This window comes from Echinops telfairi, unplaced genomic scaffold (assembly GCF_000313985.2).
Source record: "Echinops telfairi isolate 266 unplaced genomic scaffold, ASM31398v2 ScPeMD7_4225;HRSCAF=4972, whole genome shotgun sequence".
In the NCBI taxonomy this organism is placed as follows: domain Eukaryota; kingdom Metazoa; phylum Chordata; class Mammalia; order Afrosoricida; family Tenrecidae; genus Echinops; species Echinops telfairi.
The window spans coordinates 18855122-18882108 of record NW_022108124.1 but is presented as its reverse complement, the minus strand read 5'-3'; the positions used below and the strand labels follow the sequence as shown (position 1 = coordinate 18882108).

Below are 26987 nucleotides of genomic sequence, written 5' to 3'. Positions count from 1 at the left end.
ATTTATATATATATATATATGTATGTATGTATGTATTTTATAAATCGCTTCACCACATGTTGAATTTTTAAAAGAACTGTAGAAGTCCACCGTCTAAATGCTCATGGGTAAAAAAAAAAGGAACTTAAAGACAACGAAATCTTCCCACAAACTCTTTGAAGCCCCCTGTACAAACAAGACCACCAGCATTCGATCTAGGCTAAACCTGTGCTTGGCCCCACACAGATGTTTGAAAGCTATATGCATCGATCTTTCTAAACCTGACTCATTTGCTCAAGCGCCCCGAGAACCTTTGAACTAAATGGTAAGCAAGCAGCAGGAGAAGAAAATCAAATACGCCTTGGCTACCTTGCCAATAAAATAACTGTCGGTTACCTTGGAGTGTGACCCTGGATACCAGAAGGTGTCCCTTCCACGCTGTAGCTCCTGCCTTCTGATTGTGAACACCGCCCTGGATTTTTGTCATTTCAGCACCGGGAGGGTGGTTGTGTCACTTGGGTGCCTGTATGTTGTTCTATTTTCTACTGAAATAGAAGAAATGAAACGTCTCTTCCCGCTGATGGAGAGCTGCTCTGTAGACCAGGCTCCAGGTCGCGAGCTGGGCAGCTGTAGAGAAGGAAATGTCTCAGAGGAGCACTTCCTTCTTGGCGACGTTTGCCTTCACGGTCATTTCTGCTCCACTTCTCTCTTCTCCCTCCAGAAAGAGCTCGGAGACAAGCGGTCAGAAAGCATCGACAAGGTCCAGCAGCTGCTGCCTTTGCCGAAGCAGACGTGTGACGTCATCACCTGTGAGCCGATGGGGTCCTTGATCGACACAAAAGGAAACAAGATTGCTGGATTCGACTCGATCGATAAGAAACAGGCAAGAGTGGACATACGTGTGTATATTCCCCTCACATACAAAAGCACCGGTGGATAAAATTAGTCACAGGTTGCCTTTCTAAAACCCCCCAGGAAGCCCACCCCACCCCCGCTACCATCCAAATCAGTTCCAACTTCGAACCTTAGAGGACGGAGGAGAACGAGAACGCTGCTTCCTTAGGGGTCTGAGGCTGTTCTTCCGGAGCAGACAACCTCATCTTTCTCCCTAGGGATGGCTGGGTGGGAGGGGTGGGGGTTGGAACTGCTGACTTGGGGGGGGGGGGCGCAGCTACCACGTCACCCACCATTGCCACCAGGAATCCTAAAGCACCTCGATCGTGTAGGTCCTGAGCTCCTTCCACGCTCATTCCTTCATATCAGTGCAGTGGCAGTTGGTGAATTGGTGTAGCTCCTTATTACGTGGTGGTTGTTTTTTTTTAACCCAGATTGACGTACATTCCTGACAGCCTGCTGAGAGGGCTAAGCACCGAGTTCACCTTAAAAAAAACGAATATCAATCCAGAGCCAACACCTGTTCTGATTTGACTTTAGAATAAGAAGCAGAGTGGGTTTAGGTTTTAAAAAGAAACAAAAAAATCTCCATTGATAAACATCTCTTTTGAGTAAAAAAATGGCTTCAAGGTGCTGGCATTTCATATTCTAATCAGGCAGAGAACACAAGGTGAACCCGTGTGTTATGTAAGTTATGAAGGTTCTCTGAAATCTCCCCCGCCCCCCTCAGTCAGAGACCAGGGCACTCCAGGGGGAAGTGAGAGTCTGCTGCACTGGTGAGGTTTGTGTGTCATGACAACAGGCTGGGCGGTGAGGAGGTGCCCCAAGCTGGCTTTGCAGAATTGACAGCTGAGTCATTTGGAAGGACAAAGAGCAGCTTGCGGCCGGGGGCAGTGTGGTACAGGCCAGTGGGGGTGGGGGCTGGCAGGGAGAGCTGGTACAGACACACAGGAGAACACGTCTCATGGGGGAAGTACAGCCCTGCACTAATTCAGAGCAGCCTGCAGCCTTCATCCCAGGGGCTGTAAAAAGGCAAGAAGCTCATGGCAGCGGAGCTTGCAGTGAGGACCTATCTAGAGGGGCATCTGACTACGTGGCCTTGCACCCAGGGAAGAAGTCCACTCAGGACAGCAGCTGTTCGGAAACCATGACTTGACAGCTGGTTTGGAGGAAGAACACCCATGAAACGGGGTCTTCAGATGAGAACAGCAGCGTCCATTTATCTTATCAAAGGCCCCAAGAGTGGTTTGGGGCCCAATTTGAGGAAAAGATGGTTTTTAATCAGTATACCAAGAAAAGTCCCAAGAGACCATACCAGTGAATATTAAAAATGGGACATTTTGGTTTTCAGAAACAGAATAATATTTCCTCTAGGCTCAAGCTATAGACTAGCTTGATTCACCAAAAAATTTTCATGCATGCCTGTTGGTACAAGTTAAGTTCTGAAATAACAGCACTTAACCATTCAGACTGGCATTAAGCTCATTAAAGGTCCCTGTACTGAATCCGGTCTGTACAGGTTTAGACTGGCATTCCTATGAGCTCAATTACCGATCATCTGTACCATGATTCTTATATTGCTACATCGTCTTAAACCTCATAGATGAGGAAGGTTGGTAAATGCCTATCATTTCGTGCCAGCATAGCGACTTCACAGTATTCTTAAAGACCACTTGATTTGCAGTTGACCTTGAACAAGCAAGTTCCACTCCAAGTGAGCAGGTACCACTCCCCAGAGAGTCTGATGAGCAACTCTCATTCTAAACAGAGACCCCACTAGAGCTCACCGCAGGGGGGGGGGGCAGAAGACCATGTAGTAAGTGAGCCACCACAATTCAAACCCATGTTGTCCAAAGTCAACTCCAAATTCTGCATGGATTTCCAACTGCGATGGAGGTCCGAGCTCCAATCCTCACCCCACACCCCGCATTTTTCAAAGATCAGATGTGCTTATTGATTTGTATATTATTAAATGAAGCATGCTCCTTTGTAGTAGGAACAAACAGACTGTCTCCTGCAGGGGTCCTTGGGAGGTACAAATGGGTATGCACTCAACTACTAACCGAAAGGTCGGTAGTTTGAATGCACCCAGAGAGTCCTCGGAATAGATCAGGCACCCGGCCCTCGGCTTCAGAAAGACCAGCGCAATGCACGAAGTTGTGCTGAGTCAGAATTGATTAGATGACAACTGGTAACCTTGGTTCCAACATCCACGGAGCATGGTGCGGGGCAGTGTTTCCCAAAGTATCACAGCGCCCCTTGGGGACCACTGCCCTGATCCAGGGGAGCGACACAAGCAGACACCTATACTCTATCCTGGGCTCTGGGCGATGGTAACAAAAGTTTGTAATAGCTAGGGGGCTACTGAGTGTAAAAAACACACATTTCTTTTCCCCTGAAAAAGGTGGAGGTAGGCCAAGTAAGTTTGGAGACTTAACGGTGTGGAGGAAAGGACCATTGGTTTGAGCTAAAATTCTTCACGCTAGCCGCTCACTGCACGGCAGCAGTCTCGCTGTATAACCTTTGTACTGACTAGTTGACCTCTCTGCTACACGCTAAGAAACACCCACGCCAGCCAAAATGTTGCGCAATTCCACGCAAGTCTTCCCCGGGAATCGGGAGAGGACTGAGCACGTTCTCACGAGCTGTTTTTGTTGTGGGGGTGGCTCTTTTCACCTTAGGGTCTCCAGGTGTCAGCCAAGCAGAAGGTGTCCCCGTGGGACCTGTTTGAGGGTCAGAAGAACCCCGCGCCGCTCTCCTGGGCCTGGTTTGGGACTGTCCGGGTGGACCGGAAAGTGATCAAGTACGAGGAGCAGCACCACCTCCTCCTGTACCACACGCACCTCATGCCCAAGCCCCGAAACTACTACCTCGAGCCCCTGCCCCTGCCTCCCGAGGAGGAGGAGGAAGAGCCCACATCACCCACCTCTCAGGAACCAGAACGGAAGTCAGCGGAGCTGTCCGATCAGGGAAAATCCACAATGGATGAAGAGAAGAAAACGAAAGGAAGGAAGCGGAAGACGAAATCCAGCTCCAGGGTGGATGTAAGTACAGAAGCTGGGGTCTCTCGGGCTTCTCGGCGGGGCTTTGCCAGCCCCCCGGAAACACGATCAAGAGCCCTGCGGGCCTGGCTGTGACCGAGGGTCTGTGGCCGTCCCTTGAATGGCACAGCAGCTGTGACTTGTCTCTCCTGCTCTCCTTGCTGCGCCTCTAACAACTCTGCTTCGCTTTAAGGCCGCCGTTGAGAGTGTTGAATACCCTCACGGCTTCAGAGTTCCCAGGTGGGGAACTTTGGATATTTCAGAGCTGTGGAACCCCATATTTTATTTTACGCGTTTTTGACGATAGGTCAATATCGCACACGTGAAATACTGTATTGCCTTTCCGAGGGCGTGTCTGCAGTGAATGAGGAATGAGGAATTTCATTGGTTCCTCTCCAGAGAAAGCTCCATCCGGCACATGCAATGGGATGCTTCTGAGATTTCATAGGTTTCCATTTCATCCTACTTCATCGTTTCTGATCCTTTTACTTTTAAGAATTGAAAATGCTGTCACTTTTATTTTTTAAGTTTCAGATTTAATTTAAAAGTTCTGCTTCTTCTTGCTTTAGCTATCGGTGCTCTCTGCGTAGAGAAGCAGTAGTATCTTTGAAGCAGCAGACCTGTGAGTTAGAATTTAAAATCATTTTCCATTGAAGATTGTTTTGAAAATGCCGGAGAGTTTTGTTTTGATTTTTACCTCCTCCCCCCCTACCCCACCCACCCCAGTAAAATTCAAGGATGTCCTTACTGCAATGTGGCAGTTATATATTCATAAGTTAGTGATAGGACATCGGTAGCAAATGATTGTTTTGTTACGTCCTGGTGAACACCAAGACGTACCTTTTCTTAGCTGATAGCTAAGAAGCTGACATCTTAATGGCTGATGTGACCTAGAAGTGATCCCTCTCACGAGCGGGTGCCGCTTGAAGATTGGTGACCTTCTGTTCCGTCTCCCTACCATGTTTCTTGGTCTTGAAGGGACAGAGATGCTCTTCCACAGTCTGGCCTCCGAGTCACTCTGTGCATAGTCTTGTTTTGTCTTCCCTTTGTTTCTTTTGAATGATGTCACCAACATCCGACGCATGTACCACACACATCAATAGTTCGATCACAAGCCATAAACGTGGTGCAGCCCTCCCTCCAGTCAGTTCCAAGACATTGCCTCTTCCTTATTCTAGTGGGTGCTAGCTCCCCGTGCCCCCCCAGCCCCTCCTGTGATAGGCATGGATGTTTGTTCTTTTCAGATGCAAAGTCTCTGACGCCCCTTCCTTGCCCAGAGTCCCCGCCTCTTCCCGCGCTACGTGACTGAGCCTATCCCTTTACATCCAGGCCTATGCTGCGTTTTCATGGCACAGAGAGTTATACCCCCGTCAGCTCATCTAAAGGCTGGCTGTCCGGGTCTGCTCCCTTGAAGACCACAGCCCTCTGCAGCAGCTCTGCCCTGCCCTTTGGGGCATGAACATCGTCTCAAGGGTGCATGAGAACACCTAGGGCTAGACTAGAGGAGAGAGGAGGGTGAGAGACCGGACCAGCAGGTAGATTTGTTAGCCACTGTGAGGAACAGGTGGGACTCTGGGGTGGTGACTGCTTTGGGAACTAAGGAGAGACGGGTCTAAATGTTCCTGAGACCTTTGCAGCAGCACCCTTCTCCAGGCCCGCAGTCATCGGGAAGGCCTTTGACGGTCACAGGAGCAAGAGACACAGTAGCTGAAGATGCCGATTCCACTGTGGGAGTTGTCCAGAACTCCTGTGCTCAATCCCCTTTTAGTATTTTAGTAACAGTTCAGAAGCACCCCTCCCACTCACCAACACTCCACCCCCACCACCACCACACCCACAACAGAAGTACATTTTAAGTCCAGCAAAGGCTTTTGACATCAATCTCCCACCATTAGGAACAGGAAGGATCTGATTTATGATTTGCGTGGTATGCGGGATTAAGTAACTTGTTTGGTTTTCATTTGCATTCAAGGACTATCCACAGAGCAACATATACCGAGTGCCTCCTAATTACTCACCCATTTCCTCCCAAATGATGCATCATCCGACATCCACCCTGTGGGGCTACAACCTCCTGGGCCAGCCCCAGCAGTCCGGCTTTTTCCTTCAGAACCAGGCTCTGACTCCAGGTACGTGTGGACAGAGGGCACGCCAGACGCGCTCTCAGGGGAGGAACAATTCTGGGATTTCCCTGCTTTGGACCCGGAACCTCCAACACCGTTGGGGCCTTCACGAACTTAATGATGGGCTCAAGCCCTGGTGGCAAAGTGAGTCAGTGAATGCCTGGGCTACGCACCCCAGAGTCAACAGCTCGGAAACCACCCACCGCCCCACGGGAGTAAACGGAGGCTCTCGACTCCTGTAAAGGTTTCCAGTCTCCGAAACCCACAAGGGCAAGTTCTACTCTGTCATGTACTTTCGCGGTGAGTCCCCATTGGCTCAGTGGCCATGAAGGGTTTTGTTCTTCGAGTTAATGATCCATTGGCATTTGTCATTTCCTCCCCACAGCAGTTTCTTTAGTTCTTTTGACCACTTCCTACTCCTCCCCCACCACCACCATCACCACCAGGTTGTGGGCTGGTTGTGAATTTTCACTGATGGAGGGAAATTTGCCGCAGGTGAAATCCCCAGGGACAAAGAAACAAATCCACCACCACCACCACTCCCTGCCACCGAGTCAGTGCAGACTCATCATGACCTTGCGAGACATGGTAGAACGGCCCCTGTGGGTTGCCCAGACGGTAACTGTTTACAGAAGTAGAAAACACCGCGTCTCTCCCACGAGGCACAGCTCGGGGTTCCAAACTGCGGACCGTGGCGGTTGGGCAGCCCAAAGTGTAACCCCTATGTCCCCAGGACTCCCGTGAATTCTCAGCGAGGCACTGCGAAGTGCACAAAGGTTTCGCATTGTGAAATCTAGGTACAAAGATCGCATTCTGATAAGTGCTTTAAACTAGTATACACTATCTTTTATCGGTTTCCTCTGCCGTGAGTTTTAAATTGCTTATACCATGAAGCATCTCAGATGTTTGGTTCGAAACGTAGACTTAGCTATCAGTGAAAACTCTCATATTCAAGTACACCTTTGCAATTTTGTGGACTGCTTTGATTCAAGCTAAAGTAACTTTATTTCCCAAATGAGGATGCTTCTTAATGAAGCATCTCTTAATAGGAAAGATCATGAGAGAAAGATGAGGCTCCCCTGTAATGATTGGCAGTCTCGGAAACCCTCGGGGCAGTTCTGTTCTGTCTTATACGGTCACTGTGAGTTGGCACGACTTGATACCAGTGAGTTTTAATAAGAAATGAATTTCTTTTTCTTTTTTCATGGAAGTTGGCCTATTTTGGCAAAATACATTATTTTACAACTTTAAGTCTACGTTATGTTAGTATGGGCTATCTTAACAAATATTTTTTATTATATCCTTTAGTTATTTTGTGTCTTAACAATTATATTATTATATCCTAGTATGCTGTGATTTTTATTGTAACTTTAATATGACATTTGGAAGCCTTGGGATATAATGCTGAAAATGTTTGGTTCATACACTGTGGCTAACAATCATCCACATCCTGTCCCGTAAATTAGTGGGTAAGAGTCTGGGATTTAGATATTTGGCCTCTCACCACACACTGCGGTTAATTTTGCACAAGTCTTAATGTTGCTATGCCTCATTTTGCTCATCTACAAAATGTGCCTATTTCGTCTGCCCTTACTGGGTGGTCCACTCAGTTGTTCACCCAGATGTATTAAGCATCACAACAGCACTCGCTGATGAAGACTCAGATTTGTAGCCTTCAGTATGGATTACAACTCGATGCCAAGAAGACCAGCATCCTCACAACTGGACCAGGGGGTCACATGATGACCAATGAAGAGAAGGTGAAAGTTGTCCAGGATTTCTGTCTTGCTTGGACCCACCATCCGGGCTCCTGGAAGCAGCAGTCGAGAGAGCAAACCACACATTGCATTGAGTCTGTTGGCTGCCCAAGACCTCTCTGAAGTGTTGGAAGGCAAGGGCGTTATTTGGAGGTGGGAGGCGCCCTTGACCCACGCCATGCTATTTTCAGTCTCCTCCCACATGTGGAAAAGCTGGGCATGGAATGAAGAAGGATCGGCGCTTTGGAACTGGGGGAGGAGGGAGGAATACCGAAAGTACCGTGGGAGTGCCGAAAAGACACCTAAGTCTGTCTTGGAAGGAGTACGGCCAGACCGCTCCTTGGACGCAAGGATAGAGAGACTTCATCCTACATCCTCTGGACACGTTGTCAGGAGAGACCAGTCCCAGGCATGAGAAGGACGTCCATGCTTGGTAAAGTCACGGGGCAGCAAAAAAAAAAAAAGAGAGAGAGGCCACAGTGGTGACCTCAGTGGCTCCAAACGCAGGAACAACTGTGAGAATGGTGCAGGGCCGGGCAGTGTCCCGTCCCGTGGTGCAGTGGGTGGCTGTGGGTTGACAGTGACTTGATGGCACTTCACAACGACAGCATCCACGACAGCAACATCATACACCTGTTGGGGGAGCTGAGGTATCAACAGTGAACAACATGGACAACAGTCACTCTTAAAAAAAAAAGGAGAGATGAGTTAAACCCGTGGTATGCATACATGCATGAGTATGTCTGTCTGTCTGCAGGTGTATCCCTTAAGGTGATGTGCCTCGGTGCTCAAGATCTGACTTGCAGGGGCTTTCTGGTCAAACACCATTTCTCAGAGAGGCATCCAGTGGCCGCCCTGCTTTAAGTTGTCAGCCACATTCCTGCCCAGGACTCCTTTTCCTAGTCCCCAGCTCCCACTGCCCCTCCGTACAGAACGTACTTTTACTTACTTACTGGGTTGTTTATGATTTGTTGAAGTCCACCTTACATGCAGATGGGTTCAAACTTTCTTTTAGTTTCTTAAATATCAATCTAGTCAATGTTTCATGTTCATTGGGCTTTTAGCTTCCCCCAAAAAAGATTTTTTCCTCTATGTTCATGGTTTTTGAAGTTTCAAAGCAGTTTGATTTTTAAAAATGTATTTTCCTGCCTCTTTACTATAACAGCCACTCGTATTTACCATGAATTTAAAATGGAAACAAAACCAAATGGTTGTGCGCTTTGATTTTATTTACAATTGCTATGCTCCCTTTTAAGCCGCTTGAAAAAAATGAGTCATGACGGCAGCTCATTTTTTGGAAGTATGCTTCTGAGAGCTCTGTATTATTTTATAACCCATATAATTCCAGAACCTGCCCGACAGTGTTGCATTTGTTGTGTTCGTTTATCAACTGAAAGTGATGCCTCCAGGTACTAATAATAAAAACACGCCAAGTCAGTCGTTCCTCTATCAGCCTCCCTGTCCTTAGAAAGATGTCGTTCCTGTATCACCCTCCCCAACATTGGACACCATGTCACTCTTCACAGCCTCGTAAGAGAGAGACGGGGCTTCCTACTCCGTAAGGAGTTAGTCTCGGAAACCCTCTCCTATAGGGTCATATCGAGTTGGAATTGACTTGATGGCAGTGTTTTTTTCTTGTTTTAATTGAGCATTTTATTGGGGGGCTCTTACAAATCTTATACCAATCCATCATTCAATAGTATGAAGCACACTTGTACATATGTTGCCCTCAGCATTTCCAAAACAGTTACTATCTACTTGAGTCCTTGGTATCAACTCCTCTTTTTTGGCCTACCCTCCCACCCTCGGGAATCCTTGATCAATTATATATTATTAGTATTGTTATTTCGTGTCTTTGTTGTCCATTGTCTCCCTTTGCCCACCTTTCTGTTTATTCGTCTCCTTGGGCATGGGCTGTATATCCAACCCTGTGATGGGTTTCCCCCTTTTTCTCGCTCCCCACCCCCGGCACCCCAGCAATGAGCTTTTGGAGTTTAACAATTTTTTGATGTTTGCAGAGAATAGGAAAAGTCTTTTTTTTGGTTGCATTTTTTTAAATCATAAAGTAAGACTTAGCGGTGTCTGCATTTTGATGCAATAAAAGAAGACCAATCCCCCCCCTGACACACACACACACACAAACTTAGAAGTACTGTCTGGTTGCTCTTGCAGGTGGCTCCAGACTGGACCCTGCTGGCTCCTTTGTCCCCACAAACACCAAGCAGGCGCTGTCCAACATGCTGCAGCGGCGCTCGGGCGCCTCCATGCAGCCGCCCGCCCTGCACGCCATCACGTCCCAGCAGCAGCTGATCCAGATGAAGCTCATGCAGCAGCAGCAGCAACAGCAGCAGCAACAGCGGCTCCTCAGGCAATCCCAGACCCCTCCTTTCCAACAGGTTGGTCCAACTCCGGCCACGGCCGGCCTCCCAGGGGTTGTATGGCCGCTCTCAGCTGGGGATGAGCACAGGGCAGCTAGTCTACCTTCTTGATGTGTGTGTCTCCACGGGTGCCCCCAGAGTCCGGGTATGGCTCTTCTACAGGCTGATCAAGACCCATTCTCCTTTCACCCACTAACGCATGCCCGGAAGCAGGGGTGGGGAACCATTCTCCTGCCAGGTGCCCTTGGGATAATTAACATCATTCAAAGCCACACCGATCACATGTTTCATGAACTCACCGCCGTGTGCTGGCAGGCACGGCTTCTCTCTGGTGAGGCCTGTGCTGTTAGCCGGTGGGGTGATCTCGTGGTCCTGACAGAAAGGGCCGCCCCTCCCATAAAAGCAGAAGGGGATGACCACTTTTTACTCCCTTGAAAGGAGGCTGTTCATCGCCAAGGTGACCCCCTGTGAGCACACATTCCCTCTTCTAATCGCCACCGTCTCCCCGACTCGGCCCCCCTCCAAGGACTCGCCTTTAGCTCTTTGCTCTCCGTTATCACTGAAGCCCCGCGTGTTCGTTTGGCTTGTGCCGACAGCGTCCTGCACCAACGACATTTTACATACACACTCAATGAAGCCTGTAACAGATCGTGAGTGAGCTACCAGGGTCAATCAGTCATCTACCGATACGTTGAGCCTAATTACTGACTTACATCATTTCTATTTTTATACTCTAGAATCCACTTATCTTGAACCCTTTAGATGACAGGGATGATACTTATCAAAACCATTGGAGAGGTGTGACAAAACCTAATGTACACTCACGAATCTATACAAACACGTTACAATGTAAAGGGGGCAGGAGTTTTTCAGGTTTTTTTTCTCTTTGCACATGTTCATATTTTCCAACTTTTCTCAAAGCCTGCATGCACTGCATTGGATAGCTGACACTACGAGGGCTCGGACTGTATGCCAAACAGTTCAAAGCTCTTTGAGCCTGTAACCCCAGTGTACCTTTAACCACACAGCAGCCCTCGACGGTAAGTTCTCTTACGATCTTCGAATGGAGGTAGCCGGTCTGCAAACGTGTCCCGCGCTGAGAAAACCTCACAGCTTTGCTCACTGGCCGATCCTCATACGTTTCTAAATATCCTTCTGATTTGCGATACGTGCCAGGCAGTCCCCCTGTGGACTGCATGGGGCGTCTGCCTTCCTGCCACAGGGTTACTGGGTTGGGGAGCCAGTTGTGTCTCCCTGCAAAGTACGGGGGCGGCTCTGTTTAACTCAATTATAAGGACAGGAGGGAGGAAGCTAGTTGGCTGCATGTGGATGCAGTGACAGTCACCTGTGTGTCTCGAGCAATGGCTCTCACTCTCTGGGTGTCAGGTAAGGTGGGCCTGTGCCGGTGCTGGCAGTAGTGATGACTGTGGTTTCGTTTTTCTCTCCGTCGTATCAATAGTACCATCCCTTTCCCCGAAGTTAACAGGGTCTGCCCTGTAACCAGTGTGTTAGTCTGGGTAAACTAGAGAAACAAATTCATAGACACTCATGTATATAGGAAAAAGCTTTATATAAAGAGTAATTGTACATTAAGAAGACATCCCAGCCCAGTCCAGATAAGTTCCTAAGTCCGATATTAGCCCATATGTGCATTACCAGTCTGTAGATTCCTCTTCAGATGCATGTAACACATGCAATGACACTGAGTGCAGGAAGATCACAGGTCAGTGGGTGGAAAGTCTTGTGGATCCAGTGGTGGTGGAAGCATCTCAGCACTGGCAGGGGTCTCCACGTGGCTCCTCCAGCTCCAGGGCTCTAGTGTAGCTCCATGTGTCTTCTCAACAGGAATGTCTCACAGGGAGTGAGTGAGTGAGTGAGTGAGTGCACATGTGTCTGGCTTCCAGCGAGCTATTTATCTCTTAGCGCCTCCAAATGAGGTCATCAAGCTGCGACCTGATTGACAGGCTAAACTTCACCTCTTCACTCTTAATAGTCTCAAGTTGACACCAGATTATATAACTACCACTGCCAGCAACTTCCCTTTTCTTACCCTCCCCTCTCTTGTAACCACCAAAGAATGGTTTGTTTTCCTTTGGTTTTTGTGAAAACATTTTCATGACTTTCTACTGAGGCCTGTAACAATATGTGTCCTTTTGTGATGGACTGATTTCACTGAGCATAAAAACGTCCTCAAAGTCGACCCGTGTTAGGACGTGTTTCATAGATTCATGCTGTTTTCTGTCGTGTGATATCCGGCTGTGCGTATGTATCATGGTTGGTCCATCCGTTCTTCCCCTGAGGGGCCTGGAGGTTGTTTCCATCATGTTGCTCTTGGTGCTACCATCAACATGAGGGTGCAGATAGCTATTTGTGTCAGGACTCTCATTTCCCGAAGGTCTGTGGTATTGCTGGGTGTGATGTGATTCCTGGCCTCACCCTGTTGAGGAAGCACCGTACCTTTCCCACAGAGGTGGCATCGTGGTCCAGTCCCAGCAGGAGTGTCGGAAGGTTCTGGTTGTTCGACAACCTCACCAGCAAATTTTTTTTTTAACTTTGCAGTTAAGGCTGAGATGAGGTGGTACCTTATTGTTGTCTCGATTTGCATCTCAAGTGGCTACTGCGGGAGCCCTGGTGGCTTTCTTGGGTTCTGCACTGAGTTAGGAGTCACCAGGCTGCCGGTTTGAATCTACCAGCCGCTCCTCGGGAAGAAGAGATGTTCTGCTCCCGTGAAGATCAGCAGCCTCAGAAGCCCACAGGGGCAGCGTGGCTCTGTCTCTGGAGTTGCTTGGAGGCAGAATCACCTCAGCGGCCGTGGGTTTGATTTCGGAATGGCTAATGATTGAGGAACTCCAAATTCGCTGCCACCAAGCTGATTCTGGCTTAGAGTCACTGCAGGATGGTATAGAACTGCCCCGGTGAGTTTCTGAGACTCTTCACTGTTGGCAGGAGTAGAGAGGCTTGTTTTGCTCCTCACAAGTGACTCCCGGTTTGAATTGCCGACCTCACAGGTGGCAGCCCCACGCGTCACCTGTAAGTGGCATGTTGCTGCAGGTCATCCAGCAGCAGTTGCTGTAGTCCGTTGGCAGGCCAGATGCAGAAGAGGATAAAGGATAGTATGTCAGATGGAGGCAGAAATATCATCAAGAGGTTTCCTTGTGCTTTATTGACTGTGCCAAGGCGTTTGACTGTGTGGACCACCGTAACACACTGTGGATGGCCTTGAGAAGAAGAAGCCCAGAGCACCCCGTTGTGCTCCTGCCGAACTTGAACCTGGCTCAGAAGGTAGATGTGTGAACAGGACAAGGGAGTCCTGCATGGCTTACATCAGGAAAGGTGTTCAGATTATATCCTCTCATCACATTTATTCAAACTGCATGCTGAGCACATCGCCCGAGAAGCTAGATCCTGCGGAGAAGAACGGCATCAGGATTGGAGGAAGGCGTATCAACAGCCTGGCACTGCGGGTGACACAATCTTGCTTGTTGAGAGTGCAGAGCACTGGAGCCTTCAGCACGGATTCCAGCCCCAGGTAAAGAAAGCAAACACGTGCACAACCAAGAGGGCCCCTAGGTCACATCATGATAAATAGAGGGAAGGTGGAAGGTGTCAAGGGCTTGGTCTTGCTTGACTCCATAGCTCCCAGAAGCAGGAGATCAAAAGACGGGCTGCATTGGGCCAGTGGCTGCACAGGGACCGGTGGCTCTTACCAGTTCAACAGAACTGGTGCCTGACTTTTTTGTTGCGCATGGTGAGCCGGTTGTTAAAGTGGCACTGGCCATCAGGGTTCTCTCTCAGGTGGACAGGTGGGAGGCTGCTGCTCGGTGTGGACATCACAATGTTACATGTCTTACTCTGTTTTCTTTAAGCTGGGATTTAATACATACATCCTATCATTCCATATTTCAACCACTGCAAGGAGAATGTGCACTTGCTACCACAATCACACAATTGCACAAACATCCTTTTTCTACATGGACTCCTTGACATCGTCTCCCTTTTACCCCCCCGCCCCCACCTCCACCCCTGTACCCCCGAACCCTCTATTCTATTTGCCGTCCCTCTAGGGTCATCAATCCTGGGTTTCATGTACTGAAAAGCGTATCACACAGCTTCAGGAGGGTGACCTCCGTTGACCTAACACCTCTGAGATAAACTCTAATATGAACAAACAGGAAATGTTGGTCCAGGCCATGTCATGGGGGGGTGGGACTCTACTGACAGTTTTAACTGTTGTTCAGGTCAGATTCATGCCTTTGACCTTCTGTACTCCTCTCTGTTTAGTGACTGCTTTCCTCCCTCCCCTCCGCTTAGACGGGGGAGTTCCCTGGAGGCTTCTTTCCCCTGTCAGTCCTCAAATGACTCTGGGGCCCCCACTGTCACCCGTGACTTTTGCGTTCCCTTGCCGAGGGTGTCCTTACTTTTTTCATGTTTATCTGCCCCGCAGTGTATTATTCTAAGCAGCCGTGGGAGTGTTTTTCTGTCCATAGGTGTAACAGTGGACAGCTGTACTTGTAATGTCTATTAGTTCCATAAAACTCACTGAGCTTTTGATGCACGACTGCGTTTTTATTCCCTTGTGTTTGTGTTTTAAGTCAACAAACATGTCTCCTAAAGAGAGAAAGTGTAAACAGCCGAGGGCGACATGCTGTCTTTCATTTCAGGTTTGCGTGATGCCCCAAATTCCCACGAGCTGTCATGAGTGGACCATGCAATTCCTGATAGTATTCGGGGAGCTGGAAAGATGGTCAGAGCAATTGCTTTAAGTCCAGCAGAAGGAGAAAGGGGTTTTCAAACACAAACAATACACTCAGAGAAGTCATCTGTTGCTAATCTATCAGACACAATTAGGCTATTAAAGTCTAATTGACCTACTGATAAAGGAATGGGATCCTAATCCCACAGTGAAAAGATGGTTCCGGAGAAATCACACAGCCGAGGCTGCTCGGATGAAAGCGAAGAACATTGAAAATGAGGACATCAATCAAGAAGCAATATGGAAACGTCAAGGTTTTAGGAAGACCGGGTCCTTGTGTTTCTCCTCTGTAGTTGGTGTATTTTCTGTTATGTTTCTACGCACATTCATGCCGTGTGTTAGCCGCTCCCCCCAGGTTTTTCCCCACTTTCTCGTTGGTGAACTTAATGTTGTCCGGTGCACTCCAGTCGGTTCCACCTGCGTCCAGCAGATCCAGATGCTGCCCCGTCCAGCACCATCCCCGGTGGTTGCTGTGTTTGAACCCCTTGTTGCCATCGCTGTGTTAATCCATCTCATGAAGGGCCGTCCCCGTTTCCACGGACCCTCTCTGCTTTACCAAGCCTGCTCTCCTTTGGCAGGAACTGGTCTCTCTTGACAACAGGCCAAGGTGCTTGGGAAGTCTCATCATCCTCGCGTCTTAGAAGCACGAAATTTGAAGAGGGCCCACAGCTCTTCAGGAGGACTTCAGCGGTTAATGCCCCAGCACTGGATAGTCTATTCCTTCTTTGTAGTCTCTTCCTAGTCTGGAAGCACTCCCAAAACGTATTTACCTTGGGAGAAACTCCTGGCTTTTGAAATATGGGGGACATAGCTTCTAGCAACATACAAGCCACCACAGTGCCTCAAAGTAGCAGAGCTGTGATGAGTGAGCCTTCTAGTTCTAGGTTTTACACTCGGCTCTCTGAGTCGTCTTGAATTCATGTTTGTGTATGGCATACCCTTTCATTCTTCTCCAAACGAATATTCAGTGTCGCCATCACCATATGTCAGAGAGACGTTCTCTTCCCCCTTTCAGTGGGCTCCGCCCTTTGTCAAAGGTCAGCTGCTGTCTGGTCGGTTGGGTTTACTTCGGAGTTCTCAGTTTTTGTTCGGCTTGTCTGTCCATCTGTCACTGTTCCAATACAGGCTGTGTTGACTACTGGGGCTTAGTATTAACTTTTGATATTAGGAAGTATGAGACTCCCCAACTTCATGAATGCTTTGCTTAAAACGATGGGGATTGTATTTACTTTTTTAAAAAATTGAATAGTAAGTATGCCTGGAGCCATTTAAGACCTTAGTAAGGTTTTGGTTTTTATTGGAGTTTGCAAAAATGAAGAGTTATGCCATTGCTTTAATCCTTATTGAGATTAATTTTTAAAATTATGAACCCTTGAGAAACTATGCTGAGACTGAATCAGCTCCCTTTGAAAGTAATTAAGCTTAAGTCAAATTTGTCTTTCAGGAAGTTATTTCCACCCACCCCCCCACAGGCTAATTTTTTATTTTTATCACAAGATGCAATTTGCCTTTATTAATAGCCCATTTGAAGTCGTTACCACCAACCTGCTAAATTCAGTGCTTGGTTAGTATAAGTCTTCGTAGAATTAGAAAAATGACCACAGATATTTACATGCCTGCCCACCAACAGTTCACGTGTTGATGCAAGTGAGGCCAATCCCCTAAAGCAAACTTTCTACTAAAGGAATCTAACAGAACAGTCTATCTGTAATCGAAACTACCTTTGTGTATTTGGAGAAGGTACAGTTAGAACCTAGCATGAATACAAAGAGCTCCCTTACTCCCACACCTTTAAGCCACCTAGAGATGTGTGCCGTTTGGACTGAAGGGAAATGAACGGATTGTTTGTACTTGTTTTTAATGGTTCTTCTCTGGCGAATCTGTTCCATGTTGGCTTTTTGCTCCTTTGCTTTAAGGTTAGCAGTGCCTTCTTCAGAGAGTAAATTCCAGCTTCCTCCCAAAGAGCTTGCTCCATTTACTCCCCTCCTCCGTGGTGCCCTTTGGAAGACGAAGCCTGCTTTGCAGTCTTCTGGAGACCTCTCAGAAGCAAGCAGGTCTTCTTCTCACCGTCAGTTGTCATGTGATTCAGAAAAGCAGTGTCCTTCCAGGGAAGATAAGTGGTGCGCCGATCCTACATAGAGTCAGATGACGGTGGCAGCAGCTGGTCCGGGGCCTGCACCTCATTGGCTCTGAGTATCTCCTCTCCTCCCTGGGGGTCGCGGAGGAACTAGCGCGTACCTGGGGTCTGCCTAACTGCGGTGCTGTGGTGGCGTTCTTATCATTCTGAACATTCTGTCATAAAGGAGGTGGAGGAGATTCTGTGGCCTATCAGTGAGATTACTAAATTGCTTTAATCTATGATAGCGGGTATTGTGAGTTGTTATCTCATTAACTACTGACCTGTATCATTCTCGAGCAGAAATGATACCGAAATATGCTAATTTTAATAAGAACATTCTCTCAGGTCAAGCCACCCATGTCTGGTATGAATCTCTACCTAAAAAGTTGTCATTTTTTCAGGTGTTGTTTTTTGTTTGTTGGTTTGTTTTTACTTCTAGTAAAGAAAAGTCTTCTTACCCTAGCTGTGTGTGTGTGTGTGTGTGTGTTTAATCCTTTCATTTGGGCCTCTTACACCTCTTTTTCTTTAATGGCACAAAATTATTGGAGATTTTCCATGCATCGTGCTTTCAAAACTTTTCTTTGAGTTTCAGCAGAGGCTTACAGAGGTTGGATTCATTGACCCAGGCCTTGGACATGGCCTCTTGGCTAGGCTGGTTGTTCAGTAAACTACGAGTGCTCCCCCTTTCCTTATAAGGACCTTGTGATATTTTGTGTCATCCTTTGATCTACTAAGGACCCTGGTGGTACAGTGGTTAAGCACACCGCTTGTTAACCAGAAGGGCTGTGGTTCAAACTCCCTGGGGGAGAAAGAGGTGAGGCTCCGCTTCTGTAAAGATGAAAGCCTTGGTCATTGTGTGGGGAAGTTCTACTGTCCTTTAAGGTTGCTGAACGTTGGAATTAATTGACGGCAGTGGGTTGGTGGTTTTGGTTTTTCATGTACTGAGCCTTCGTGGAGTAGTGGTTACGTGTCGGGCTGCGATCTGCGAGGTCTGCAGTTCAAAAGCAGCAGATGCTCTGTGGGAGAAAGAGGAGGCTTTCTGCTCCATAAAGAGTTGCATTCTCGGAAACTCACCGGGACAGGTCTACCCTGCCCTTTAGGGCCACAATGCGTGGGCATGGGCTCGATGGAACGCGCAGTCGTAGGAGTGCACAGTAGACATGCCTGAGTTGTCTGTCAAAGGCGTGGATGTATAATTGGAGCAGTCACTTCCAGAGACTGACGTCCCTTTCCCCTGATCACCTGAACCTCAGCCACCCGATTTTAACCCGCCAACTCCTCTCACGGCTTCAAGTACTTCGAAACGGACCCCTCCCTCTCTGCCCAGACCACTGCTGTGGTTGTTTGGAAAGTGTACGTGGAAGAGGAAAAGTAGAACTTCCTGAATTTCAGAGATGTGTCGGGTCTGACGGTTCTCTCTAGCTGCTTCACATCTCGATGCTCGAAGAGAACGAACATATTTGGGAGCCCCCTGTTGTTGTTATGGTTGTGGTTGTTATTGTTGTTAGGTGCCGCTGAGGGAGTCCTACTCATAGTCGATGAACCAGTGCGTAGTCCCACGCCAGCCTCCCTGTTGTTCATGTTGGAGGCCGTTGTTGAAGGCACGTGCCGCTCAGTCTCATGGAGGGTCTTCCTCTTTGGTGCTCGGCCCGGTTGCCTTAGCTGGGCATAATGAAACTAGAATGCCTTTACAAAATGCCCCTCTACCAAGCCCATGGCCCTCAAGTCGGTTCCAGCTCACAGCGTCCTTCCAGGGCAGAGTAGACCTGTCCCTGTGAGTATCCAAGACTGTAAGTCTTCCTGGGAATATGTTCCAGTAGAGCGACTAGGGGGTTAGAACGGCCAACCTTGCCCAGGAAATAACCGACTGTGCCACCTGGTCTCAACCAAATATCAACTCCAGGGGACTGTGGAATTTTCCATTATCAACGATTATATATTTCCTCCGGAATGTGTTCAGATGTTGTTTCCACACCTAGAAAGCAGATGCTAACTAGCATTGGTTCACGTTGATATTTCGGGTCAAGTTGTTTGATGTGATTTCACATTGAATACCCTTTGTGCATGTGGATATGCATAGAGACGCTTTGGCAAGAAAGCTTGTTTTATTCTTCTTGGTTTCAGTCTCCACCCAAGAAAGGAAAGGATGGCTAACTGCCCCTTACCCACAGCCCTGTTTTAGACTCCCTGTGGTGGCTGGTCTCCATAGATCCTTATCTGCGAAACGAAGCAAGTACTTCCAGGCTTGTTGTCAGATGAATGATGTCACGCATTTCAGAGCTGTAGAACGGTGCTGGACTCGCAGCACAGGTTGGCAAGACAGGTTGGCGGCCATCCTCAATCCATTGCTGCTGTTTTGCTTGTGCTACTTTATGGTCTTGTTTCAAAGGAAGTCTGTGTCCCATCAAAGTGTTTTTTGCCTTAAGCATGTTAAGGAGTAAAGGTGAGCCAAAGCATGTCAAATGCTTCAGTTCTATACGCCTATGACTCACACACAGTAAGATGGGCTTAATTCCCATTTACTCAGTGGCCATATCATAGAAAACTCATCAAAAGAAGGAAACCGTTCATTTTTCCCTACGAGTCATTTTGGTTTCTCGAGATGTGTGTCTTTTCCTATCTCAGTCCAATGATACCAACTTTAGAAGCATGTATTTCAATGTCAGTGTTAAAAATATCGCTGTTTTATTTTGTGCACGTTCTAAGAGCACTATCATCCAGGACAGAGCATTGGCAATCATGCTCTATAACACCCTGCTGGAATTCTTTGCCAGTTAACTCTTCTTCATGCCTCTGTTAGGTCGGGTTGACTAGAGAAACAAATCTAGGGACATTCATGTATGTCTAAGAAAGAACTTTATATCAGAGAGAAAAAAATTATATGGTGAAAAAAATCCCATCCCACTCCAGATCAAGTCCATAAGTCCGATATTAGCCCATAAGTCCAATACTAGTCCATAAATTCCTCTGTAGACTTGACGCAGCACATGCAATGATGCCAAGTGCAGGAAGATCACAGGCCAGTGGGCAGAAAAGTCTTGTGGATCCAGTGGCGATTGAAGGATCTCAATGCTGGCGCTGGTCTCCACAGGTCTCCTCCAGCTCTCTGAGCGTCTCAGCAGCAGGAAAGGGAGGCAGAGAGAGTAGGTCCTGCCTCCAGTGAGCTCTTTATCTCTTGTGCCTCCAAATGAGGTCATCCAACTGCGCCCTGATTGACAGGCTAAGCTCCACCCCTTCACACGGAATGCCCTCAAGCTGACAGGAGATGATGTAACCACCACCAGCCTGAGACTGTTCACCTGACAGAACATGCTTGTTCTCCCCGCCCCACCACATCAGTCATCTAAGAATGTAGATCATTGTGAGTAATTCTCGTTTGATCCCCCCACCTTCCCCTTCCCTCCTGGCTACTCTCATTATTGGTCCTGAGGGGCTTATCTGTCCTGGATTCCCTTTGTTGCCAGCTCTCATCTGCACCAGTGTACATGTTCTGGTCTAGCCGGATTTGTAAGGTAGAATTGGGAGAATAAGCTCATTCTTAATCTTTAGCATGTTTATGTTTATTTGAATGAGGAGGAAGGTGCTGATACTATTCACTGAGGCTCTGATTGGGCAACAATAAAGAACTAGAAGATAGTGTAGACTGGAATCTGTTCTGGTGCAAGTATCTCTTAGTTGTTACATGACAGAAATTTCTTCCCTGGCTTTTTTAATCTCGATTGGGGGAGAGGGGGGGGGTCTCTTCCTTCTTGTACACTGTTGTATTTTTGTCTGTATACTATTATGTTTTTAGCCTTACCACCTTAGCATGATTTTGTTTTTTATTGTTTTCTGTTGGGCCTCCAAGAGGTGACACACAGGAGGAGTGGGTGCGTAATGAATATAGGGAATACAGGGTGGGGTGAGGGGAAAGAGCGGGGTGATGGGATTTGGGGAGTAAACAATGAAGGCAGGAGCCGGGAGGGAGCACTAGAACTGACTGTGATTGTACAACTCATTTAAAGGTGCCTTAACTTGGGGGTGGCCAGGGGGATGCTCTAAAAGTGATGTGGTAATGATTGTACAATTCTCCTTGATTTGATTGAACTATTAAAAAATAAAACAAAACTATTGTGTATACAGCTTGATTTTGATGATGAGGACAGAAGTTTGTGGAGGAGGAATAAATAAGGAGTGGACACCGGAGATGAGGGTAGTTATTGAATCAGAAGACCAATGCATACACAATCGTGCCTTACCTTGCCACGCCGAGAATGGTCAGAGTAGATGATCCTCACTTGGGGAATTCATCTTTTATATCCTAGCCCTTAATAAAGTCAAGTACTTTTCCTGTTAAGATTGAGAATCCTTTGTCTCATTTTTAGAACAAAAGCTCAGTCAACAGGATGTTTTCAACATCATAAACAATGCACAGTGTATCTCTGTTTATTAGAACGATGAAGCAAAGGGATCCTTTATCTGATTTTTCCTAAGCAGTTAGTTGCTCTTTTCTAGAGCAGATTCCCTGTTCGTCTATAAATGATGCTGTGGTGTGTATCGTGTTTGAGTGACTGTGTGGTTAGCCTGATACTCCCTTGCATGAGCTTTCACCGGGGATGGTGCTACAAACTGTACCCTCCAACCATATAAGACATTGTTCACCAAATGTGTTGTCTGCTTAACATCCTGAGCTCCCACTAGCTGGAGGCCACACACCCTGGGGTCCCTGAGCTCCCAAAGGAGATCTGTACCTGAATATCTGCCCCCCACCCACCCACCCACCATCTCCTTTGTGCCATCACTTAAAACCCTCCACGTCGTGGTATCTTACTCCATGATGATCCCTGTGTGCCTTCTCCGTGTCCTGGTCTGTAGTAAGATCACCTGGCACATGAATGAAAGAAACCTCTCTAGGGTCTGGGTTTGTAAGTGGTGACTCCCCCTCCCCTCCACCAACCACTGAAAAAGCCCCATTATCTGTAGAAGACTGTTTCCTGTGTATTTTGGCTGCCCGCGCCAGTAGGCTCAACCTCTTATGTGTCCTGTCTGCCGTTTTCTCACTGTCCCCTTTCTCTAGGACTTGTGTCCCTCCGCAGTGCCGCTACTAGAAGACTTTGCCAACATAATGGTAACACCCCTGCTGCCATTCCTTTTCTTTCTTGTTTTTTTTTTTTTATGTTTTTAAGTAAACTTTCGTAGCGTTACCCTTTGAACCTCAGAAAGAGACGCCGTTTATTCTTCCGTAGCTGGTCACAATTATCTTCTTCATCTCCCCCCGTGTCGCTCCCCTGGGTTGTGTTTTGAGACCGTCCCTCGGAACCATGAATGCACTGGCCCTGTTCTAGTTGGCGGCCCTGATTTCGGATTTGTCCCCCCCGCTCCTTGACCGCCTCCCTGTTTGTCCTCACGTGCGTCCGGGATAGAAACCAGCAGACGTGCACGGCCCGGGCTCGGGAGCATAGACCCGTTCATGCTCAGTTTGAATCTGCCTGTTCCTGAGTTCCTGCTCCCCCCTCTGGCCAGTGACATCATTCGTAGAGGTGCGCATGGCATGCTGACCGTCAGGCCAAATGCAAGCTAATGACCACCGAGGCTTTGACACCCCGCCTTCTCATCACATCCCACTCGCTTGCCGAGTCCCAGACTCGCAACAGAACGTCACCCCCATTTTCTTTCTGGGATGCAGAAGGTGTTTGGGTTTTTTTTTAGGGGGGGCGGGAGGGTGTTTGGAGCATAGGTCTTGTGCATGCATGTCGTAACACCTCTACTGCTTTGCCTGGGCTAGCTAAGAGTGCATGTTTTGCATTAAATTACTTATAGGTTTCTGTATCAGGTAGCCAACCCACAACATAAAACCAAGAAGCATTAGAATAAAACAGCACACATCTCAGATGTGAATGTAAGTCCACTTGTTTTCACTGCCAATTTAATGGGGACATTTTTCTATGCGTTGTTGAAAATATTCTGAACTGTATATTCAACCTCTGGAAGTAGTTCAGCTGGTTATTAAGTGTTTGCTCTGTAAGGCAATTTCTCCAAGTATTTCAACAAAAGGAAAGCTTGAAACTCCTGGCGCGACTTAATTTTTACTGGCAGGTTTGGGTCTGTAGCGAGCAGGTGGCATTTTTATTTACTTAAAACCTTAAATGAAAGGAAACCTTATCAAATGTAAAAAAGAATTCGAAGATATGTTCGCTATAGGGCATTTATTGTTCAGATGCTAATGTGATTCAGCTACAAAATAGCTTGCATTTGTGATTTTACTTTTAAGTAGTAGTTTTATAAATACACTATCTTGTCCACTTTATAGTCAAGATAAGGTTCTATGGTTCTTTGTGTCATTCAAATTAACGGATTGTGTGTGTGTACCTTATGTTCAGTTAATATTCTCCACTGTATTAGGAATTTAATGAACGTATATACTCAGTACAGCCATCATTTATGGTCATGTTAATAGACTGCATTTTTAAGGTCCCATTCATTATTGTATGAGTCGATGTGTCCCAGCAGTAAATATCACTGTGCATTGATTTCTAACTACATTTACCTGCAGTAAGAGCTGTTCTAAGTGTCTCAAGAGTCGTGAGTAAACAGGACCTCTTAGGTTACAGCATGTTCCCTGTTGTCCGCAGTCAGAATAGCCCGGTGTGAGGTGATGGCCACCGCTTCTGGGTCCCACCTTGTGCTCTGTAGCTTTGGACCACATCACTCAATAGCTTCCAAAGAGGTAGCCCAAAATAAACCCGTTCTGTTAGTGACTCAGAACATGCTGACTGGTTTTCTCATTGTGTGACACTTTGTCTCCCCCCAGCCCCACCACCCACCACCCCCGCACCTGTGCGCTCAGAAATAGAATCGTAAACTCTGACTCTCATTTCCCCAACACAGCTTGTTCCTCTCCTTAACCTCTTGAAACGGTGCTGAAAACAAACTACGAGGCATCTGAAAAACTCATTACTTGTGAAATCAATGTGGAGAAAACAATCGATTTTTTAAATGCGGAGTGTGTGCGTCTTCCTGCCTGCCGATTGCAGGCCCAATCCAGGCTCTGTGGGAAGGGGCGCTCACCTGTGGCGAGGGAGTGAAGAAGCACTTGCCACTGGAGGAAACGACCGGGACGCGAGACGAGGATGTTGTCACTTATCAGATGTGTTCTTTCAAACTCAGCAAAAGCCTCACACTCAGCATCTCTTTGACCTTAAGATATTTCTCCCGTCCAGTTAAAAAGATGTAAAGCAGTAGAAGAGAGAACTAGGAGGTGGCTCCAAAAAGTTCAAGGAAAAGAAGGATGAAAAGATAACAGAATTTTTCTACAAACTTTTTTTTAATTAAAAGGTTATTTTAGTGGGGCTCTTATAGCTCTTAGAACAATCCATACATCAGTTGTATCAGGCATAGTTGTACATATGTTGCCGTCATCATTTTCTAGACAGTTACTTTCTATTTGAGCCCCAGGTATCGGCTCCTCTCTCTCTCTCCCTCCCACCCTCATGACCCCTTTTGTCTTATCGGTAGAGCAACTCCAAGGAGTAAAGCTAGAGAGAGAGTGTGTCTCCTGCTAATAGGGAGGAAATACCCGAGTTCCCAGAATTCTCAGGAGAAGGCCGTGCCCACAGAGGCCTCATTGACCTGAGCGGCAGACTGGACTCCATCCCCTCAAGTCCCAAACTGACACCAGAGCATGGAACTACCACAACCATTAGCAAATGTAAATCAAGCCAGACCTCAAACGCATGGACTAATTAGGACCCGCACATCTACTTTAGCAGTCCTAGAGGGTGGAAACTTGGACAAATCAGGGATTTCTATCTCTTACAGAAGCAAATTAAAAGCAATGTGCATAAAAACAAACAAAAGTAAATAGATGTAGGTGGGGCTTTGGGTCAGGGAGTAACGTAGGGATACGCTGATATAATTATTCAGCATTTCCCAGACATAGCCAAGACTTCTTCCCTTCATCACAGACATCTGGGTCCTGAGCCACAGTCTCCTACTGTCCCCCCTGGGAATTGTTCCAGGTCATGTATTATCTGGCTCAACAAAAATATTTTGTCAGGAACTTACTTTTAGAACTGTCCAAAACCACCCCGACCTCCCCGCCTCCAAAAAAACATTTTATTGGGAGCTAATACAGATATCAGACCATTCCATCGTTCAATACATCCAACAGTGTTGTACAATTGCTACCACAGTCCGTTTGGCATTTGGAAAGCACTTGGTAAAGAAATTTATGCTAAAAAATGAAGTTGTCATTTACCTCTAGAATGTTGATTCAAAGATAAACTAAATTAAATATTTTCCCAATGAGTATTGAACACCTACTGTAATTCCACCAGGGCCCCTGATGGCGTAGAGGTTACACATTGGACTGTGATTCACAAGGTTGGCAGTTCGAAACCACCAACAGCTCTGTGGGAACAAGGTGGGACTGCCTACTTCTGTGAGCGGCCACAGTCTCAGAAACTCACTGGGCAGTTCTCCTGTCTTGGGGTTGCTGTGCATCAGCATTGACTCGATGACAGCAAATTTGGCTGTCTTGCTGGTTTGTTTTCACTTTAATCCCAGCCATTGCCTCGATACTGTCTGGTGTTGCCGTGGCCAGAACAGAGCTCTGCTGGATTCTGTTCCCACGCTCACAGCCACTGCTCTGCGGGAGCCCATTTGGGCAGCCACGGTGCCCATCTGTCTTGTTAAAGGTCTTCTTCGTTTGTGCTGACCCTGTCCTTCTCCAAGCGTTGGTCACCTTCTGACGCCGTGGTTGGAATGGATGGTAAATCAATCAAATAACAGAGTTTTCAGAAAAGAATAGATAAGTGGATTGTGTATAACTCAGGTGGCTGTATGGGGCAGTGCTTAGTTCTAGTGCACACAGAGACCCTGTCTCTGAGTCAGGCCCGGCTCAGTGGTCCCTCACAACCCCAAGGTGGCCATGTCCCTCGTGCGCTTGACGGAGCCTCTGTTGGCACTTTTTCTGACTTCCTTAGGAGCGGTCCTCTCTCTCTCTCAAGAAAGCCCCAGCTTCGAGGACATATTCGAGAGCCCTCTGTAGTTTAATGCCCTTCTGGATGAAGCAGAACCTTCCACAAACTTCCGACCACTTAATTCTCGGTCTTTATCGTTTGCTCACCCCTATGTCGTGTTTCTCTCGCTTACGTTTGTAAATATTTTCAAGTTACTGGAGAATTGTGCGTTGTCCCTCATGGTGGCCCTGTCAAATTGACATGTTTCTGCATGTTAAAATGATATGTTTCTGGCATGTTTCTAGGGGGAGGGTGGACAGGGAAAAATAAAACATTTCAATGTACGAGGAGCAATGGCGATAGCGTATGGACATATTGGGCCCTAGAAATGCTAATCCACTTAGGGAGTGTGTGATCTCCTGTCACTTAGGGGGTGTGTGATCTCCTGTCCACTTAGGGAGTGTGTGATCTCCTCGGGGAGATTATTGCACACCAAAGGTTTTAACTTACCGCACGTAATTACTGAGTTGGGGACATTGGGCAAGGGGGACCCTGATGTGTACCTTTACACATCAGTGATTGAGAGTCCATGGATTTGAGATAGTCAGAACCTCTACTTGGAGTTTTTTCTTCTTTTTTCGCACCACAGGGCCTTGTCCTAGGTGATGTTGTGATTTTTATGGAGAATTGTTTGCATTCATATTTCTTGAGTGGTCATGATCTTGGCTGGTGTTTGCCTATAGGCAAGTATTGGCCAGTATCTCAAAGTCCTGGTTTTTCCTTCCACCATCATAGTTTGTTTCCAGTGGCTCTCAACTTATCAAACAACGAGTTGGAAATGCAGTTGAATTCCCAGATTAATCAGCTAATGGCTGAAGGCATCCTCACTGTACCCTATTCTGGAAAATTCTTGTTGAGGCGGCTACTACGCAGGTCCCATGATTGAGATATGCATGGAGTAGTCAGTCACCTGAGACCGTCCTTACGGCTCATCAGTGCCTCCC

General features: G+C 47.3%; 1 protein-coding gene across 1 annotated transcript in view; it reads left to right on the top strand.

Annotated features, from left to right (window-relative positions):
* Positions 1-26987, top strand: part of MED12L (mediator complex subunit 12L) — a 370846-nt gene that overhangs the window by 321251 nt on the left and 22608 nt on the right. The window contains exons 34-37 of the mRNA XM_045294999.1: positions 701-862; positions 3555-3917; positions 5887-6043; positions 9967-10190. Of these exons, the coding sequence (XP_045150934.1) occupies positions 701-862; positions 3555-3917; positions 5887-6043; positions 9967-10190 (906 nt within the window). The remainder of the gene's footprint in view (positions 1-700; positions 863-3554; positions 3918-5886; positions 6044-9966; positions 10191-26987) is intronic.